Here is a 22,636-nt window from a genome sequence, read left to right on the forward strand (position 1 = left end):
ATTCTGCATGGTTGTTTCATGAGTTATGTTTGCCTAAAATTCTTACTCATGTCAGAAAGTAGGATTAAATTATTTCTTTGAACATGTCAAACACACAAATAAATACATTTTATTGCTATATATTACAGTTTCTTTCAGTGAAACAGGACTTGGTGAATCTAAACTACCTTTTTAATAAGAAATATAACTGAAAAATTTACTTAATTAATCTTGAGGTAAAAACAAACTTCTTATTCTTTAAAGAAAGCTAAAATCATTTTCCCACGTTTATATTTTTTGTCTATGACTAGCAGAAATGTGTTTTCCATGCGGTTAGATTTTGTACTGATTTAAAATAAATCATTAAAGTAATTTAGCAAATGTTAATATTGAACTTCTGAAATAGGGGATGTGCTGCGCTGGGCTTTGTGATAAATACAGAGCTGTAAAGGGTAATACATGCCCTAAAGCTGTGTTGTTCTAAATGGTCACTACTGCCCATATGTGGCTGTGGAGCACTTGAAATATGAGATGGGCAGTAAGTTTAAGATACTGCATTTCAAAGACTCAGTACAAATAATATATAAACTATCTCATTAATAATTTGTTTACATAGACTACATGGTAAATTTATATTTTGGTTATATGAGGTTATATAAAATGTATAAAAATTAACTTCCTCTTTTATTTTTTAAACATTTTATATAGTTACTATTACTAGAATATTTTAAATTACATATGTATCTCAAATTATATGTCTATGGAATAGTGCTTCTCTAAATGAATTTATAATCCAGTGAATAAGTACACAAAACAATACACAAAATTACGTTGTAAGATAGTAACTGATTGAAGTTATATTTAGGTGATATAAACAGTGGTACTAATAGTTGGTACTAGATGGTACTAATAGTTGTTCAGAGAAGGGAAATGGCTTTTTTATAATCTGTAACCAGTAGAAGTTTTGTGGTGTTTGTGGCATTTTATCTGAGCTTTGTAAGTTGGTGGAAATTCAGACAGTGGAAATGAAGAAAAAAGGCAAGTCAGGGGGAGATAATATAATGCATTTGACCGGGGTAGTAAGCATAGCTTAGCAGGAATTCACAAGTTGTGTAATAACCATTGTAATAATGTCTAACATGCCAAAGGCCTTTCAAATACCTTACATGCATTGTATCAACCCTCACAAAAATCCTATTATACATAATTGTTCTTATTTTATGGGAAACTGAGGCACAGAAATTTTAGGCAACTTGCCCAGGTTCTCATGGCTAAGTAAATGGCAGAGCTAAAATTCAGACCCAAGAAATCTGCTTCCTGTGTGTTGAATGGCTATTATGCTGTCACTTTGTTAGCACATAAAGCTAGGATTATTAGTCAAAGATACAAGATGGACTTTAGGGCATCCAGGTACACCTTTGATGTTGTATGATGTCTGTACTATGCTTTAGTACACAGATAATATTAGAAATATTTAACAAATGATATGACCTGGACACCAATCAGTGAACTTGAAAGCAGCCCTCAGTACAGAGGAATAGTCTCCTGGCGACATTAACTTTACTTGCTGTTTTGGGGGAGATCCCGGGGTCCCTGGGAAGCATCCATAAGTAGAGGAATTTATTAAGCCATTGATACTGAAAATGAGGCTTTGATGACAGTATAGCCAGCCAATCTGGTGTACACCTATCAGTTTTGCTTCTGTGCATTTTCTTTTTCTTTTCTTTTTTTTTTTTTTTTTTTTTTTTTTGAGACGGAGTTTCGCTCTGTCGCCCAGGCTGGAGTGCAGTGGCGCGATCTCGGCTCACTGCAAGCTCCGCCTCCGGGGTTGACGCCATTCTTCTGCCTCAGCCTCCCGAGTAGCTGGGACTACAGGCGCCCGCCACCACGCCCAGCTAACTTTTTGTATTTTTAGTAGAGATGGGGTTTCACCGTGTTAGCCAGGATGGTCTCAATCTCCTGACCTCGTGATCCGCCCGCCTCGGCCTCCCAAAGTGGTGGGATTACAGGCGTGAGCCACTATGCCCGGCCTCTTCTGTGCATTTTCATTTCCACCATAAGACTTTGCACCATACGGCTGTTACCTATGCATGCGGCAATTTTCCCTGAGATAGTCCCATAGCTGCTTCTTTATCATTCAGGGCTCAGCTCAGATGTCACTTGTTATTCTTATTCCCTTATCTTCTAATCTGAGGTCACTTTTGTAACTTGTTACCCTTTCTCGATTTACTTCCTAACACTCATCGATATTTTTAGATTTATTTGTTCATGTATTTTCTATTTTCCTTTGCTTCTTTAAAAAGCAAACTCCATGAATGAAGGACCCTGTCTATTCTATCCAGGTTCCTTCTTCTGTGATTAGAACAGTGCCTGGCACATAGTAGGCACCCTGAATATCTATGACTTGGTGAATAAGGGGAGGTCTATAGCTGTCTCAAGATTCTAAAAGTTTAAGAACTATTGACTTGAAGGAATACTCAAATTCTCTCTGTTCCGTAGTTTAGAGCCTGATTCTACAAACTCTTAACTGGCAGGCTAAGGCATCGATGTGCATCAGCATGAAGATCTGGAGTGGAGTGGGGTACATAAGGGCTGCTCTCCAGGCAGCTTAGCTGGCACATTACTTCCAGAGAGCCTCATGTTGCTCTGCTGCCATGAGAGGATGAAAGGGAGACAAGCCAGTGGTGGTTGGAATTCTCTGGCAAGAGGTGGTAAGGGCCTTACTGAGATGATGGCAGACCATGGAAAGAAAGGCCGTTATGTCAGAGAGGACAGACATGAAGTCCAAAAATGTGATAGGAATTCAGCTTTCACTTATTAGTGTTTTCTCTGTTGCCTGACTTTATAAAAGTAGCCAAATTAGTCAAGCCAAATTAGCCAACATAGATAATTTAGGGGTTTGTATAGATTTTCCTCAGTAAAAGTCTGTGTTTACGACTGTCCAGTACTTTTGTGTCAGCTTCTTCTCTGTTTTGCTTGTAACACACCATTCCTTACCTATGTGCCTGAGTAATTCTTACTGAACCTCTTTCACATCGGTGCTGAAGTGCAGCCTTTCCAAGGAAGCCTTCCCTCACTCCTCCTTTGTACCAGGTTAAGTGTTCCTGGTATATGGAGCTACAGCGTTTTGTACTTTCCTTATCACTGTAGTTACCATATTTCATGACAACCACTTGCTTGTTTCCTTCCCTTGTTGCTGTAATGGCTTCTCAGGGAGTCTTTTTTTCTGAAATATTTTTTTTTTCTAATCACCTCTCCTTGTGAAATTTTATTACCACGGATATACTGTATGTCTGTTTATGTACCATATATTTATCTGTGTTTTGTACATCTGAAAGAGTAAGCCTTTTTGTGTCTCAGCCAAGGACGAATTTTCTCTCCCCAAGGGTGACATTACCAAAATTCAGAATGCATGCAACGAACTGCGCAGGCACAGACACTGTCCAGCTCAACTCTCTATTGCCAGTGCGGACACATAGTACATGCTTGATAAATATTTGTGACTAACTAGATGAACAAGATAATCTCTGCAAACCTTACAGTTACTCAACCTTGAAATTGATAATCCTGAAACTATATTGGCATGTTTAAAAATAGTACATTCAAACTTCTGCTGTCTTTCATAGATGAATCTACTGCCAATAGGCCATCTGTGCTTTCTTTTTATTCCAGATGGGTTCGTATAGGGCTTTCCAGATTCACTCTCTGAGCCCTTTCTTGTGCCCAAAGTCTTCAGAAATAAGTTTGTCAGGTTGAAAAAGAATCTGTGGCTGTGGGAACTTTTTTCTTTTCGAACTAGTATAACTAAATGGGAATTGAAACTATGACATTTAGTTTTGCAAGATGAGACTTATTTCATCAGAATTTAAAAAATTCACCTCAACTAAGCAGTATTAGAATGTGCTATTTTTCAGGAAATGAAAGTAGCCTAATATAGCAGTAGCTTGGCATTAATGAACATGACACTATGTGGATATTTATACATGTAGCATAAAATAGGTGAAGGTATTTGTCAAAATTAAAAATGCTTCACAGAGAACAAGCAGTAAATATTTACATATATGTATATAGGCATAGAACCACACACATAATTATAAAGTGTGATGTTAATATACTGTGTCTGATTCATAAAGATGAGAAGACATATCACTTTTTACTTCATACTTGTGAGGATCTCTGTGTCTCTTATTCTTCAGCCTCTGTAGTTCATTCATTCATATATTAATTAATTCAACAAACAGTGTATCCCAAAGGCTCAACGCATAGTGGTGTCCTGGTATGTAGGGTCTCATTTTTCCCTTTCTTCTTTATAGCATGTTTTCAACTCATAGGCAGAGTTATCCCTTAAAGCAGGAGTCCCCATTTCCTGGGCCATGAAATGGTAGCAGTTCGTGGCCTGTTAGGAACCAGCAGGTGAACGTTGGGCAAGTGAGCAATGCTTCATCTTTATTTACAGCCACTCTGCATTGCTTGCATTACTGCCTGAGCTCTGCTTCCTATCAGATCAGTGGCAGCATTTGATCCTTGTAGGAGTGCAAACCCTATTGTGAAATTCACCTGCCAGGGATCTAGGTTGTGTGCTTCTTACAAGAATATAATGCCTGATAATCTGTCACTGTCTCCCATCACCCCCAAATAGGAACTTCTAGTTGCAGGAAAACAAGCTCAAGGCTCCCACTGATTCTACATTATGGTATATAATTATTTCATTATATATTACAATATAATAATAATAGAAATAAAGAGCACAATAAATTTAACTTGCCTGAATCATCCTGAAACCATCCCTCCAACATGGAAAAATGGTCTTCTACGAAACTGGTTCCTGGTGGCAAAATAGTTGGGGACTACTGCCTTAAAGCATCAGTCAAATCATCTCATGCCTCTCCCCCAAACCCTTCAGTGGCTCCCAGCTTCCATCAGAATAAGGGCTCTGTGTGAACCTGGCCCTCACTGACTCCAAGGCATTCTCTGCTCTAATTGAGTAAGTATGTGGTCACTTACTCAACCACAGTGACCCTCTTGAGTTTTTGGAATATGCCACACCTGCTTCTGCTTTAGGTCTTTGTGTTAGTGATTCCCCTTGCTGGAATGTTCTTCCATCAGATACCTGCATGTCTGTTACCCTTACCTCCTTCAGTTCTTTGCTGAAACTTCACCTTCTCTCTGTGGTTTACCCTGACTCTAACATAGCAATCTACTCTTACCCCTGCAACCTGAAATTCCTAATCCTCTTTAATCTGCCCTATTTTTTTTCCTCTAAATCATTTCTCCGTTTTTACATGTATTTCTTCATTTGTACATTTCTTGCAGAAAAACCCTCTCTTCCATAACTAGAAAGTAAGCTCTGTGAAGACGGGGAACATTTTTTGTTCACTGCCAAATCACAAGTACCTAGAATGGTGTCAGGCATAAGTTAGATGCTCAATAAACATGAGTGAATGGGTATATATAAATAGAACTTGCATTTTATGGACCAAAAATGTGAGGAGGAAAGTGAGAAGTGCCAAGGAAGAAAATAAATTAGCATTAGAAGATGGACAGAATTGGTGGTGTGAGTTGGTAGGTAGGATAGCTAGGGAAGACCTCACTGTGGAGGGGACTACCGAGCTGAGGAGCAACCGGAGACCAGAACCTTCCTGTATGGCCAGGAGTACATCCAAGTGGGAGACGCAGCAAGTTCCAAGACTCCGAGATGGGCACGCATTTCAAGTCGAGGACTTGAAGGAAGGCTGTGATGGTCAGTGCGCATGTGAGGGCCACAGAAAGATGATGAGGTTTGTAAGATAGTAAGCGTCCTGGTGATACTTCATATTCCATATAATCTTCTGAAAATGATCCCACAAACAATATATTTGAAAATATGTGGCTGAAAAGAATAATGATTCACCACTAAATCTTTCTGAAGTTGTGCCTCAGCCTTTCTCCTTTCACAAAGTGTTCAAGTAAATTCAGTTCACAGTGCACATAATTGTATTTTGGCAGAAACAAGGCAAGTTTCAAAAAAACTCTCAAAGGTTTTTTAGATGGAAGGGAGTGGAGAGAATATTTTATGCATGTGTGCGTGCGTCTGAAGTCACGCCAGATAGGTGACTGGATGCCATTTGCTTATTTGTGCTAGCTTGGGTTGTGACTGCTTTTGACTCCTTCCTCCTACTTAGAGGTTTTGCTTTGAAGGAAAGAAGGGCTCCAGATCTGATTGCTGTCACCTATTCGAGGCTGGAGTTTCCCAGTAAAACCTAACCCACACATTTACGTAAGCCATCTGTTAACCCAAGTTTTGCTTAGCCTGAACTTCCTGGATTATTATTTTTTTAAACTGAACTCCTGACATGTGATTTCTAGTAAATAATGATACTGCTTCAACACTTTCTTTCTCACCACATTAAATAACTTGCTGTGTCAAAGGGAGGAAGCAGGCAGATGGCAGTGCAGGAATCAGTTCATCAGAATCGTCACTTTCACCACTTTGGATTTCATTACCATCTCACTGCTCTGCTAGGGATAATGTTGTTCCTATATTATTTTTTCCAAAAATATGAAATACCAAAGCAATTTTGACTAGATAAATGAGATGATTCTGAACCATTAAAAATGGTTACATCCAAAAGCATTTTAATTCTACTCAGACTTCTCAGTTGCAGTAATTTTACAAAATTATATTAGGGTTGAAGGATCAAATGGAACTTATTATGTTATTGCTAGGTATTTTAAAAAGCAGATTGAAAGAGCACATTAGAAGAAAGTCCTATAAGAAAAATCAGGATTTTGTTTTGTTTTGCTTTGTTCTTGCTGTGGTTTTTGAGGGAATAGTGGCCACATTGTGATTGTTAAGTTTTCCATAACTTAGTGTCATGCTTTCTATACTAGAGTTAATTCCAGTAACATGTTTGGTGCATCATGTCCCTTCCCCTATCAATTATAGAAGAAAGCCACTAGGTTCTTGGTAAGTAGAAATATTATGTTAATTTTTTAACCTCTAAAAGTTTCCAAAATCTTCTCACTCTTTCTAATGAGAAGGATGGATGGAGAAGGGAGAACTCTGGCACTCCATGCATCTCCCTTACGTGTTATCCTCATGTCTGCAGTTCCACTTTCCTACAGGCAACCAGAATGACCTTCAAAGCCACAATTTTGACCATGTCACTAAGAGGAACATGAGGGGAAAATGAACAAAGCTGGTTTAGTCAGAAACTGGATCCTGTGTTCTTTTTTGGAAAGTACTTTGACAACCAGTTTAATGAGAAGAGATTATTTCCCTTCTCCTCCCCCCATTCCTTTCTCTTGTTCCCTTTCCCTTTTCTTTTTCCTTTCCCCTCCACTCTCCTCCCCTTATCTCTTCCTCTGCACCTTCTTTTTTCCGTCCCTTCTCCCCTTTCTCCTTCTCTGGCCCCTCTCAATGCCTCCCTCCTCCTTCCTCCTTCAACCCTTGGCTTTAAAAGATAAGGTTTTCTCTGTTTAGAGGGCAGTATAACTAAACAGGAATTGGGCACTATATTGTTATAGGGCTTTTGATTTTTCTTTTACAAAGGAAGCACAGATATTCCTGCCTATCTAAATAAATTTGATAATTAAAATGTCATTGATGTGTTTGCATTTATTGTCTTAAAATTATAACATTTAATAAGTAAAAAGTTATGCTCATTAACTCAAACAGATTTTAGTTTATGAACTTCAACTGTTTTTGTTTTTATTTTTCTTCTGTAGATGTATTATATCAATCAACACGTTAATTTAGCAACCACAAAATCCGTAATATATACAAGATATTCTGTAAGGCCTAAAAATGATAATAATAATAATAGTAGAAGCCAAAATTCTAGCTTTCAAGGAGATTACAGTCCAGTTTAGGAAATAAAGTATAAAACTTTAAAAGTTATAAAACAAAGCAAGAGATAAATAATAATTGAATACAACAATGCAGCAATAGCAAAAGGCAGGAACTGATTGTTAATTGCAAATGGATAGTAAGATGTTAAATGCTAGGGCATTTCAGAGAAGGGGGTAAAGGCTGTGGACTGAGGTGACTTGCGGGTGCTTCAGGGAGCAAAATGATTGCAGAGAATGTTTAGGGTCTGGAGAGGAAGAGAGAAAGGGGCAATGAGTTTCACACAAGAGAGATGGCATGAGTAGAAACTTTGAAGTGGTCAAGCACAAGACGTGTTCCGAGAAAGGATGATGAATGCACCTGTTTCTTCAGGGGAAGATTTGGAAATGTCGTGTTGGAAATAAGCTGGGGAAAGATGATGGAGGGCCTTTAATTCCTTACTTAGATTAACTAAATGACTCTGTAGTTGTGGTAGCAAGCTTTCTGTCAAAATTCACCAAAAAACTGTGATTAATTTCATGACATAGAGAGCACATATAAACCAGAGACCCTTAGTTTTTGAGTAAACAACAAAATCTCTCATCTACTGATACTCCTGAAACTGGTATGGCCATAATTGAGGATGGAGAAATAGGTATCTGGTTTGTTTATAATTAAGTTGATCTTTTATCTTTTGAGTAACAGCTAAAGCCATTGGAAAGCCATTGGAAAATTTTAACTAGGAGAGTGATATGATCAAGTTTTGTTAGCAACATTACTACGACAGCCTATAAGGATAAACTAGAAATGGATGAGCTTAGCAATAGTAAAATAAAGAGCTAATGAAATAGTCCACAGAAGAGAGTGTGATAGCCTATGTAAGATCATGACAGTAAAGATAGCAAGAAAAGAACAGAGTTAGAGAGAGATTCAGGATTTGAGATCAACAGGTCTTGGTGATAGAGTGAATGTGTGTGGGACTGGGTGGCAGGAGAATATTGGCAGATAGAGGAAGTCGTGAAGGGGATTTCCAAGGTTGCTCTCAGTACACTGGTTTGAGCTACTGTCCTGTGATATAATACAGTGTTTGTTGATTTTACTTTGGAAGTGTTGTTTAAACTTGCATTTCATCTTCAGTCCCTCTAATATTGCCTTAACATACAGACGATAGCAACATTTTCCTTGGAGGCCTATCACTAGTTCCCTTATCTGCTTTAGGCTGCCTTCCTCACAATTGACAGCTTGGTTTTTCTCAAAAACAAATATGATTTTATCACTCTTCCAAAACTTCTCATTGGATGTCTATTGATTAAAAGTCCAAGCCAGTTACCGTGGCATATAGGGCCCATTACAAACTTCCACAGCTCATCGTCATAACCTTTTTATATTACATTTCCCCAACTAACATATTTTGCTCCAGTTCTACTTAAAGCCTCACTTCTCTTCAAGACTCTTCCCACGGGCTGCCATTGTGACAGCAATGACTCCAGACTTAACCCTATTATCCCCTCTTTAGGAGAAGTCTTTAAGTTTTCCAGGAAGTATTAGACACTGCACTGTATCTGTAACTAAAGCACTTTGAATATATATATATAACATATATATTATATATATAAACATATGGTCCATTATAATTTTTATTTATATAAAAATCATGGTAATGATAATAATGATGAATACCTACTAAATTATTCCCTGCTAGTAACTTGACAAAGCATTTACACATTAACTTATTTATTGAAAAAAAAAAACCTTAAATAAAAGTTTCTTCATTTAAGAAACTGAAGCGTACAGAGGTTTTCCCCAAGGCGAAATGGCAAAGCTACTGTTTGAAACCAAGTTTGTCTGATTTCAATGGCAACACTCCTAACATTATACTTTACTGTCTGCTTTTGAGACTGAGTTCCTCAGGGTTGAGAGCACTGCTCATTCAATTTTGTAATCCCTTCCCCGAGGATGCATTCAATAATGTTTTGCTGAACTCTTTAATGAATAAATGAAAGCATGCTGGGGAAATTGAAAAAGCAATTGAAGGTGGAGTTTTAATAGCTGACAGAAGCCTTACCTGTTTTCTTCCCATCTAGCATTTCCATTTAGCAGAAGCCTTTCATGACTTTAAAGGAATGACTAATAGGATTTCACACACTGTGGCAAGACCTGGGAGGGTGACATTTTGTGTGTGGCTGTCCAGGCCTTTCCCAGAAACATTCAAATTACTCTTTCTATTGGAAAAACTATTTCTAGCTATGATCCATCCGAAAAGCCAAACCAAAACAAAATATCAGGATTTGTTTTTCTTTTTTTTTTTTCTTTCTTCAGATGGAGTCTCGCTCTGTCACCCAGACCGGAGTGCAGTGGCATGATCTCATCTCACTGCAACCTCTGCCTACTGGGTTCAAGCGATTCTCCTGTCTCAGCCTCCCAAGTAGCTGGGATTACAGGTGCCTGCCACCTCGCCTGGCTAATTTTTGTATTTTTAGTAGAGACAGCGTTTCACCATATTGGTCAGACTGGTCTCGAACTCCTGACCTCAGGTGATCCACCTGCCTTGGCCTCCCAAAGTGCGGGGATTACAGGTGTGAGCCACCGCGCCTGGCCCAGGATTTTTTTAAATCTGCTATAATAACCTAGAAAGAATTATGCTAAGAGTTAAATAGGCACAGGAATAAATAGGGACAGGATTAAAGTGGAGTGACAAAACCTGTGGGTATTATAATCTAAAAGTGGAACAATAAAGAGAGGAGGTTAATATTAATGCAAGTTCTGGCAATGCTGTATATCTTTCTTTGATTTGTTGAGCTGCTTTAAGAAGTAATAGCGTCTTCCACGTAGCTGCATTTATGGGTCAAGGACATCTGCTCTTGACAAAATTACTTGGAATACTGAGCAAAGTCTTATGCATTTTAACAATTATTTAGATTCATGGAGCGCTTGCATGTTTGAAGTGCTTTATGTGCATTACATCATTTAATCCTCATGGCAACCTCATGTGGTGCACCTACTTTGCCCATTTAGTAGGTAAAAAATGAAGATAGAGACATGCATTTAGAAATCAGATTTATCTATTCCAGACTGCTTTTGATAATTTTTCTTCACTGCTTCCATATATATTCCATTTATATTTTCTGAAATATCTAGATCTTTGCCCACTTTATATCTGTACACATTCCTGGATGCCCCTTCCTTCTATCTGTCTCCACTCCTTAGATTCTTTGGAGTTATTTGAATTCATCCATCTGGTTACCAGGGGCCTAAAGCTGTCTTCTTTTGTTCAATCAAGGACTGAGAAATTTATCAATCCCCCCTCCCCTTGAAAAAACCATAAAGAGATTGATGTTATGAAAGAGTGATTTTCTAAGAAGCAAGCAACTGAAAAAATAATGAAGAAGCAAAATATAAAGCTGGCTGCATAAAAAAATGTGAATGGGTTTGAAGCAAAGATCTGAGCTAAACAAAGCTACAGAACTACACTGCTTCCATGATTGGTAGTAGCCTGATTTTGTTTCCAAATCGAATTTCTGTATTTACCTCCAAGTGAGACCACTATTGGTCAGCACTTCTTGCTCTAAACTCTGTTCTTATTTTGTTCCACAGCAATCTTACTTCTCTGTGGATTTGTGCTGATTTCCAGACCTCTCTATGTGGAGGTACTTCCTTTTATTTTGAGGGCCAAACATTTCTGCCTAGGTTTTCAGGAAGTTCTACACTGTGTAATTATAAGAAAGTTCACGAAGACAACAGCAGATTATTGGTGGATGCTGGTACTGCGATCTTTTAATGTACTTATTTAGAAAAAAAACCGTGTGTGTGTGTCCATGTGTGCACGCCTGTGGGCATGCACGTAAGCACGCACAAATACTTAAATACACACAAAAACAGAGAAAATATACAATGAACCTACATGGACACACCTCCCATCACTTTCTGCCATACTTATTTTGTCTAGTACCCTAGTTTGTGGGTTTGTTTTGTTGGAGTATTTTAAAGCAAATCACAGGTGCAATATCATTTTATGTGTAAAGACTTCACAATGCTTCTCTAAGAGGTAAAAACTTTAAAAAAAGACACATGACCACATTACTATTGCTACACCCAATAAAATCAGTAATTACTACACTATATCAGCTACTGCCCAGCCCCTATTCCCTATTTTCCTTCTGACTCAATATTTTTTTTCTTTTTGCAGTTGATTTGTTCAAAAACAATGTCCAATCAGGGCCTACACATCACATGTGGGTTCATTTGTTGAATTACTGATGTAGGCCCTGTCATTTGTAGACATTATCTCAGTCAGTTAGAGACTTCAGTAAGAAAGTTTAGTTTATTGGCTCAGCTTGTAGGACTTCACAGGAGTAGAGCCCGCATGAGGACCCAGACTACAAGGTTGTTTTTCTTTTATGCTTTACCAGCTTCCTTCTATTCCTTGGGCAAGCCAGATCCTTGTTTTCCTTACGTCCACCACTTTTACCACTATGTCATACCGCCTGTCATTTCCTTTGTACCTTTAGAGTGTTTGGCAAATCTAGATCTTTCAAAGAGCCAGTTAGGAGGGAGGGTCTTACCCTTTGCCGAAACTAAGCTTTGGAATAGAACTTCTGTAGCCTTGGATAGTGGTTTTTCTCTTTACCTAAAATTTTCAGCTCCTGAGTCAGAAGCTGGCGTCCTCAGCCATCTTGATTTTGAATGCTTTGCCACTTCTGAACAGTTTAGTGTTTTTCTGTTCTATCCATATGGTGACATCAGCTCTTAGTTCATTGTCAGAGCAGAGATGACAGCCGTTCCTTGAGCAGGACAGCTCCAGTTTTTTCCAGCTTAAGTTATGAGTTCATGCTCCTTGCATTTTGTTTATGACTTATCATTCATACCCCCTAAAATGTTATCTGTACAGTTTCGAAAGACAAAAATACTTCTCATATAAGTTTTTTTGTTTTTTTTTCTTTTTTTTCTTTTTCAGCTTTTTTTTTATTATACTTTAAGTTTTAGGGTACATGTGCACATTGTGATAAGTTTATACTGAATGATATGACTCACAGCAAATAAAAGGGTTGCTTGCTTATACTGCTGTTTCCCAAATTTTGGAATTGCAGGTGCTGTTTTAGTACAATATACACACCAGTTTTAAATAAAAAGGAATCGAAACAGTGAAACAATGTTCTCTTTTTAAACTTTTCTCTAATCTGAGTAAAACTCAGGTTGTTGTTAACATGTTTTCACATCTCCTTAACAATTGCAAAGCTTTCTTTTTGACAGAGAATAGCTCTTGGGTTCAGAGATCTTGGCTGGCAACCGAATTTAATAATATTGTTATGTTTTAATTGTATTTTTAAGGTTTTCTAGTATTTATATAGATGAAATTGTTTTCCCACTTATGGTTTAAATAGAAGTGTTTCTTTTAAAATGTATTTATGTAGGCAACAAATATGTTTTAAAACTATATTAAGTAATAACTGGTACTATTTTGAGCATTTATTACATATGATACCCTAATTTCAGATATATGACATAACTCAATGCCTCTTTCTAATGGCATTGTATATCGTTACTTTTAAAAGGAGGAGACTGAGGCACAAGAGATTACTTTGCTTAAGGGTACAAGTTTAATGAATATGTTAGGAGTTGAGCTCTTTACCTCCATCTAATACTGCCGCCAAGTCAGTAAAATTGATATATGTAAATAGTAAGCATAGTGCCAGAGGTACTGAAGTGACTGAGTGGAAAGTTCCACATTACGACCTTCACGTTACATACAAATGTTAACTTAAACAGGATCTGGATTCTTACTGATGTCAGTTTAAATGTTGTATTTGTCATTTAGCATGTATGTTTTAGTCAAATAATTTTATCTTTCTAAATTTGTTTCCTTGTTTGTATAATAGGCATAATAACCTCACAAGGATGGGTGTGTATGTTTATGCTGGACTATATACCATATTATACTTCAAGGTTCTATAACATACTTCAAGTTTTTTAGAGTAATTCCTGGTACATGGCAATTATAGTAGCTGGTATTATTATCTGGAGGAAGTATTATTTATTGTTAGAGCTTCAGACAGACCTCAGTTTCATGACTAGTTTTGCCATATCCTAGCCATATTACCTTGGAGACGTTATATCTGTGAAATGGGGATAATAACACCCCAAACCATTGTTATGGGTTTGCAACGATATAGTTACAAGTACATCCTCACTCAATACTTACATAAGCTTTTATTTGATTTGTGATTATGTTGAACACAAAACTACAGCACGAAGCTTTTATAGTAGCATTAATTTTTGTACCAGATTACTTTCTTTATCAATATAATGTCTAGCTTGTTTATAATGTAAAATCATTAAGAATTGTATGAGTCATACATTGTAAAATTCAGCATACCCTTTACTGTTATGCAATAAATGAGCTCACGTTAAGCAAAACTTGAGGTCATACATCATAAAATTCAGCATAACCTTTACTATTATTATTATTTACCCTAGAGCACTTATACATGAAGACATTCTAATAGGTGATTGTTGTGATGTCTGTGTAGGATTTTTCTGATAAATAAATCTTTTATTTTGTTACTAAAATACACACAGGTAAAAGTGATAAGATTATAATAAAGTAAATAACCCTTTACTATTATGCAATAAATGAGCTCAAGTTTTGCTTAACTATTATTGCATAATAGTAAAGGGTATGCTGAATTTTATAATGTATGACTCATAGAATTCTTAATGATTTTACATTATAAACAAGTTATGATTTTACATTACAAACTAAGTAAGCATTGCCATCTGCTTATGGTGACGCTTACTTAGTTGAAGTGGTCTATATGCAAAATAAATACCAAGTACAGTAAGCAGGAAAAGTCAGGACTTATAATACCCTAAATGATTCTGGTAAAAATCCATGCTAAAGATACACAGAAAAATACTAATTATATATACTTTCTTAGTCTATTGTTAATCCTATCACTTTTACTTGTATGTCTTTTAGTAAGAAAAGACTTATTTCCAGAAAATCCTACAGTAATACGTGGGAATGGGAGGAGTGTGAGGTTAGGGCAGCTGGATGAAAGAGCTAATTGCCACAGATATCACAATAATAACCTATTAGAATGACTTCATGCATAAGTGCTTTAGGGTAAATAATCAAATTAATAAAAACAGCGTGTCATTTTCTTGCATTGACTGTATAAAATTGATGCTTAGCTACAAGGCTATGTGGCATCCATGCTAAATGGTGCTAAAAGTATCAGAAAGTTCTTACCATGTTACTTCACACAAAAATTTGCTCTGCACTAGAGTCCCCAAGAACTGGGAAGCAGTAGAAATTACAGAGGACAAACTCTACAACTTCTTATGACAAATGGCTATAGTATTGTTTCGGTTGCCCTTGAAATTATTGACCGCACAAGGAACAATTAAAAATACGGCATTCTGGCCAGGCGCAGTAGCTCGTGCCTGTAACCTAAGCACTTTGGGAGGCCAAGATGGGCTGATCACCTGAGGTCAGGAGTTCAAGGCTGAGGCAGGAGAATCACTTGAACCTGGGAGGCAGAGGTTGCAGTGAGCCGAGATCACGTCATTGCACTCCAGCCTTGGCTACAAACGCAAGACACTGTCTCGAAAAATAAAATAACATAACATAACATAACATAACATAACATAACATAACATAACATAACATAAAATAAATAAAATAAATAAAATAAAATAAAATAAAATAAATAAAATAAAAAAATAAAATAAAGTAAAATAATAATATTGATCTAGTATTCAAAGGTAGCATTTTGTTTTACAGTTTTGCCCTTCCAAATATGTGTAAAATGGAGAGAAGGATTTACAATTTTCCAGACTTTCCCCTTTCTAACTTTCACCTTAGGTTTTACTGGGTATTGTGAGGAGCCCCATTACGTTTGCTGTGCTCCCTATGATGACCTGTGTTCATTCTTTGCAGCTGGGAAGGCACTATGATGATGGGATATCACCAAACAAATCAGCCCTAAAGCTGGTTCACAATGGCAATTGTCTTTCCGTTGCATTGTCTTTCATACTTGTTTTCATGCACATGTTTCTACAGTGACATCAGCTTAGTCAGTGCCAGTATCACCCCAAAGCTCCCTGAAAGCACATTACAATGAGGGTGAGTCCCGGCCAGGCTGAAGCATTGAGCTTCTTTCCAGTCCCAAGCACTGTCAGAGACTAGTGTGGTTAGCTCTCGACCAGGAGACCTGATCACACTTGATCCTTGATATTGCATCTATCACAGAGGAAAACAGTAAGAGCTCCCCATCTTCCACACAATTTTTTTAATTTTTTTTTTTTTAATGAAAGGCAGATGAGGTAACCAAGGAGAAAGCAAATTTTATATAACTCAGATTTGAGCTCAGGCTCAATTCTGAGAGTTCCAGACATGCCTCATAAGTGTGCAGAGAAGGAACCAGTCTAGAAAGTTATTTGCATAAAAGCTGAGGTGTTCAAAGAAATGAACCTCAGTTTCAGAAATAACTGCGTATATGCGATATGACTTGACAGAATTCTGTATGCAGGGGAGTTAGGTCGGTTTTACCTAAAAATGCATGCACATATTTTATAAATTTAGCATAAAAATTCATTAAATACATATGAATGTATTAAATATTGTGTGTTAAGCATATCATATGTAATATACATATTATACATTATTATACACCATAATTATATATAGTATATGTTACATATATGTGAAATATACAAATATATATCATATCATACACTGAAAGCTCTAGTCATTGGGGCCAGCAAGTGTTTAGAGTTGAGCACTGAAGCTATTGGTAAAATCTATCTTCCAGTTCGACTCCTTAGATGCATGATTCTGTCTGAAGGAAAAAAAGTTTTAATTAGAAAAAAAGAAGGCCTATTTTATTTAGTTCTGTGGCATATCAGGGCACAGTCAATATTACTTTAATGTCATGTGACATGAGGGGTAGGAAGCCACTTCCTTTATCCTATCACGTTTTACCACACAGCTCACACACCGGGAGAGCTTAGGGTGGCCACTAACAGACAGTTGCTTCGCTTGGAAGGGAAGCAGGAGAGACCAAGAGCTCCATATAAAGCAGGTGCAGCGGGATCACTGCTGGTGGGACCCAGCAGAGCAGCAGTAGGGCAGCAGCTGTGCGAACCTGTGGAAACTACTGATGTCAGCTGGACCTATATGGCACCATGAGAGGAAAACTGAAGGACAGGTAGAAATCATCATGGCATGCTACGTGGTGATAGATGCATGGGGAGAAGCTGCCGTGCCCACAGAAGGAGTGTGGAGGGCTGCATGGTCCAGCTGAGCACTGGGGGGCACCTAGTGGAACAGTGTGGATACCAAGAGAGTAAAGCCCATGGAACTGCCAGAAATACTTGAGAAAACTTTGCCAGAAACTGAAATTTCTGCATGAGATGATGGGCCCCAGAGCTAGGTCATCTGCGTGATTCCTGTGAGGTAATTTATGAAATTACTTAATAGAAATCAATATTTTTATTACTACGTCCCTATAGCTTTAGGTAAGGTGAAGCAATCTGAAGTTTACTTTTGTCCTGATGTGACATTAGAAATCTTCATCACTTTTTGGATAAAGATATTTCTTTCATTCTTCCATGTACTCATTGGGATATATTTATAGGGGTGCTAGTTGATAATTCATGTAGGGTTTGATACTTGATTGGCTTTTTCTATGTGCACTCAGCCTCAGCATCAGAATCACCCAGTTGCTTATTCCAAATGTGGCCTTATCTGAGACCAGCTGAATCCAAGTGTGAGCTTCCCTTTTTTGCCCCTTTCTCAAGGTTCATTGTCAGGAACACTCAGGTTTGAGAACCACTGCCTACTTTTATTTTTTTCGATTTTTTTTTTTCTTTCAGAGTCTCACTCTGTCACCCAGGCTGGAGTGCAGTGGCACGATCTCAGCTCACTGCAACCTTGGCCTCCCAGGATCAAGCGATTCTCTTGCCTTCAGACTCCTGAGTAGCTGGGACTACAGATGTGCACCACCACACCTGGCTAATCTTTGCATTTTTAGTAGAGACAGGGTTTCACCATCTTGGCCAGGCTGATGTCAAACTGACCTCAGGTGATCCACCCGCCTCGGCCTCCCAAAGTGCTGGGATTATAGGCATGGGCCACCATGCTCAGCCCACTGCTTAATTTTCTCAGCGAATAGAAAACTAAACGCCTCATGAGAGAGTGGTAGACAGGGTGTAAGGCATGTGTTTTTCAAAAAGCAGCGGAGATCTGAAATGTGTTCTGCAGGAAATGGTGGAAGTAATCTTCATGCATACATAAAAACCTTGCTGTGCAGCTTGTGTGAACAGCTAAAACTGCTGACCTTAAATGTATGATGATAACAATACTTGTGATTGTCCATGGAGGGCCATTCTGGCTACTAAGTATTTATTAAAAGTATGATGTGCTTAACATGTGGCAAATGTAAGTACTGATATAAAAGAAGATGCAGAAGAGGGCACAATAAATCACTGAATGTCTAATTGGGGAGGGAAAACAACATATATGAATGGCATTAACAACAATATAATATTAAGTTGTTAGATGAATTGTGTGATAGTATAGTGCATAAATTCCCAAATAAGAAACTAATTTATAAAAGACGTAGAATTTGACCAGTTCCTTGAAAATATGGCAGGATTTGAAGGGGCGTATCATTTAAATCGAGAGACGATATCATCATGTGAATACAAATTTTTGTTAAGTTTTTTGATGGGGGGGTGCTCTCATTCTGTCATGAAGGCTGGAGTGCAGTGGCATGATTTCAGCTAAATGCAACCTCTGCCTCCCAGGCTCGGGTGATCCTCCTCCCTCAGCCTCCCAAGTAGCTGAGACCACAGGAGTAAGCCACTACACCTGGCTATTTTTTTGTATTTTTTTTGTAGAAATGAGGTCTTGCTGTGTTGCCCAGGCTGATCTCAAACTCCTAAGCTAAAGCTATCCTCCTGCCTCAGCCTCCTAAGGTGCTGGGATTATAAGCATGAGCTATTGCACCCAACCAATAAAATATTTTTTACCACTTTGTGTGTACAACACCTTATCTACTATGATGTCTAACATGTACAGGAATGAGATATACTTTCCTGGCCCTCAAAAACGTTAAGTCTATTGAGTAAAGGGAAGACTGATAATGGCTGGATCTTGGAGCACTGAAAAGCCCCAAGGAGGGTTAAAAACTTTTGGAGGTTTCTTGGGAAATAACACTGGGTAATTGAGTAGATGTAACCAAGTCCAGTTTGTTGAGTTGCACACAAAAGATCAAACTTTCACACATATGAGTTCAAGTAAAAAATGGTTTAGTTAGCTTTAAGAATTCAATACAGGGCTGTAATTAGGGAGCATGGAAAGAGTAGTCAGTAATCAAAGGAATCCTAACAACAGTGGCTATAAAACTCAAGACACTCGTACCTCTTTCTGGTGTAGGTGCCTGTCTTTGGTTTCAGTTTTTTAAATGACTTCTAAATAGATAAGGCTTGCATTGTGCTTAACAGCATAAATATGACACATCTGTACATATCTGAATTGCTTATATTTTTATACTGATGCCCTCAAGAGGCTTATAATTCAGGGAAAACTGCCACATAAGCCCCACTATGCCCATTTAAATGTGGACTGTGCAGCAGAGAAACAGTTTATAGAGGGCTGGAGAGTCACGTTTAAATTTGTCCAGCATTTCTCCAGAGCAGTGACATGTTGCAAATGGCATTTACGATATTGTAGGTGGCAAATTAAAATATGCAACATTAACATAAAACAGATTACTTGAGAGGAATAAGAAATATTACTTTCACAAATAGAACCTGAGAAAATGTAATTGAATGGCACCTTTTGTTGTTGTTGTTGTTTTGAAGGGAAAGCAGTTTTGCTAACCAAATGCTAGCACTTGGGGGAATGGCCAAGCTAATGCCTTCAAATGACCATTTCAACATTTTGGGCAGAGTGAAGGAGTTTAAGAAGGAAAAGGTGTGGAAAGCACGCAGGAGTCATGCAGGAGAGTGCAGGTCTGAGTGTCTTGTTGTAATGGCTATCTTGAGTAATCACCCATCTGGAGGTCCAGTATGTGCGATCCTGACTTCAGCCTGGTAGTGGTGGGCTGTTTGTAACTCCCCCTAATAGGGAGGATTTCACAGCTTGGTCTCTCTGCCTGGTTTGTTTCAAGATTGGCCCCTGGAATTTCTAAGCAAGCACGTAATTAGATAAGCAAGCATGGTTCACAGAAATGCCTGGTGGCAAAGGGAGAAACAAACAGTTTCAAAGTATATTTCAAGGCTAAAAGCAAGAAAAGAAAAATAAAAGTTTTACAATGCATTTTGAGGTTGGGATACTCAGTTACAGAGTTAGACTTGGAAAACTATGGAATAGAACCTCCAAATAAAAACTAAATAAGAACCAGAGAAGTGCCTTTAAAAGCATCTTTTGATTGCAAGGAGGCAAGAGAGGAAAGTGGGGGGAAATGAGAGCTGTTTCTGCTAAGGAAGGCATCCAGTGAGCCACACAGGGATGCTAGGAACCTGTGGGAGGGGAGACTGCACGAGGCCAAATGTTGGCTGCCTGTTCTGCTTGTAGCTGACCCTGAGCACCAGGGAGGTTCAAAAGGTAGTGTGCAAAGTGAAAAGAGGGCACAGACCAAAATCATGCAAAAAGGCTTGGGGGCATGGAGAGGAGGAAAATGAAAGTGAAGGGAAAAGAAGGCAACATAGAAAATCCTTTATGAAGGGGCCACATGGGAGACCAACACAGTGCCTGGAAGTCTAAAAAGAGCCTGAGCTACCCCAATTCACTGCTTCTATGGTTGTGCATCAGGTGAAGTACTTGAATTGCAATTTCATGTGCATGAAAAAAAATTTAAACACTGGAACCATTTCTATGTGCATCAAAATGCGATGAGACATCTGTGAACAAAGAGTTATGGAGGGGAAATACTACTGATATAAAGAAAAGTCTCAATATGTATCTCTTGTCCAAGGCCATGTGCCCTTTGATGGGAATGATACAATCTGCTGCATTATTTAAATTAGTATTTCTTTCTCAATATTTTCAGGGGTTCAAACACATAGTTGATGCCTTGAAAATTATATGCATTTATTTTGCAGTGCTACAGTATAATAGCATACTTCAACTCATGCTATTTTTCTTAATTTTTTCCCATTAAAACTTCTTAATGGAAGTTTTATATGCTTCCATGTTTATGTAATATTTGTGACAAGGATGCCTATAAAACATGATATTCAGATTCAACTAACTTGTATTAGAGCGCTCAGTGGGAAGCAGTATGCTACTCATTAACATGTAACACTTACATCATCCTTGTATCACTGCTGTGAAATAAGCTTTAAAAAACGTTTTGACATACAGTAATTATAGATTCACAAGAAGTTGCAAAATATAGTACAGAGAAGTTCAATGTATTCTTTACCCAGATTTCCTTAGTGGTTGCTTTTTAGATAACTATGGCAAGATATCAAAACCAGGAAGTTGACATTGATACAATGTATATGTATAGTTCTCTGGCATTTTATCAGGTGTAGATTTATGCAACTACCACATTCAAGATATAGAACTATTCTATTACCACAAAGATCCCTTTTGTGCTCCCTCACCCCTTCCCCCTTCATCAGTAACCCTTGGCAATCACTAATCTGTTCTACATCTTTATAATCTTGTAATTTCAAGAATGTGATATAATCAGAATACATAACCTTTTGAGACTAGAATATTTCTCTTAGCATCATGCCCTGAGGCCCTTGCAAATTGTCCCATGTATCAATGTTTTGTTTTGTTTTATTACTTTAGTTCCTGTAGTGTGGATATTCTACAGTTTGTTCAACTATTTTTCCACTAAAGAACATTTTAGTTGTTTCCAGTTTTTGGCTAATTCAAATAAAGATGCTATGAACATTTGTGTGCAAGGCTTTGTGATGTAGGCATCCATAAAGACATTTCAGGGCTGAGGCTGAGCATTTAAATAAATTCTCTAAAGTGCAATGCTACTCAACCACTGGCTAGGGATCTGAACCCAGATAATTTTATTTTATCTCATATGCTGTCTCCACTATCTCATATTACCTGAGAAAAAACTGTTCTGCAGACTGTGTAGAAAGCTAGTGAAATAAATATATTTACTTCTTGATAAAAGGTTGATTTTCAAATAATATCTGCACACTGATTTGATTATTTTTAACCTGTTAGGTGCCAGGTTCTGTGCTGAGTGTTGAAGCAAAGTGCCTGCCCCACAAGGGATTTTACAAAATACAAAATACCATCTTTACAGCATGCTGGTAGCTTGCTCTACGCTAGTTGGTTTAACAGTTTTAAATTTTGGTTGGAAAAATGTTCATTTAGAGTTAATCTGAGTGCTATAATAATATTTAAATGTGTATTCTTAAATTTAAATGTGCTGAAATATTTGGGTTAGTATACTTGGCTTTATCTTAGGAAAACAATTGCTGAGCATGCATGCACAAATACAGTATTTAATTTTGCAAGGTATGGAATTCAGTACTTCTTCAAAATAGAGATGATGTTCAGATGAATTTTTGTTGTAGCTTATTCACAAATTAATTACTTCTGTTTATTTTGTGTTCCTTTTCCCCAATAGCATAAGAAATTAATCAACCGTCCACAGAGTACCAAAAGAGTTTCTAAGGATCCTGTAGGTGAGGAATATTTGCTTTGTCATCATTATAGTGCTTCCCCACCCCCTTATATGTTATATATATGTGAATCATTTCATAAAAAGGAATGGAGAAAGTGACTTTCCAATCAAACAGTCATTAACTTTATTGGCCTAATAAATACTTATTTCCTGGGAGGTCATATACAAATAAACCAAA

At 37.7% G+C, this 22,636-nt stretch overlaps 1 protein-coding gene across 1 annotated transcript in view; it reads left to right on the plus strand.

The window, feature by feature from the left end:
* The window catches only part of DTHD1 (death domain containing 1), a 66,217-nt gene that overhangs the window by 35,161 nt on the left and 8,420 nt on the right, over positions 1-22,636 (plus strand). The window contains exon 9 of the mRNA XM_031010338.3: positions 22,402-22,459. Coding sequence (XP_030866198.3) covers positions 22,402-22,459 — 58 coding nt within the window. The remainder of the gene's footprint in view (positions 1-22,401; positions 22,460-22,636) is intronic.

This window comes from Gorilla gorilla, chromosome 3 (genome assembly GCF_029281585.2).
Source record: "Gorilla gorilla gorilla isolate KB3781 chromosome 3, NHGRI_mGorGor1-v2.1_pri, whole genome shotgun sequence".
Lineage (NCBI taxonomy): Eukaryota > Metazoa > Chordata > Mammalia > Primates > Hominidae > Gorilla > Gorilla gorilla.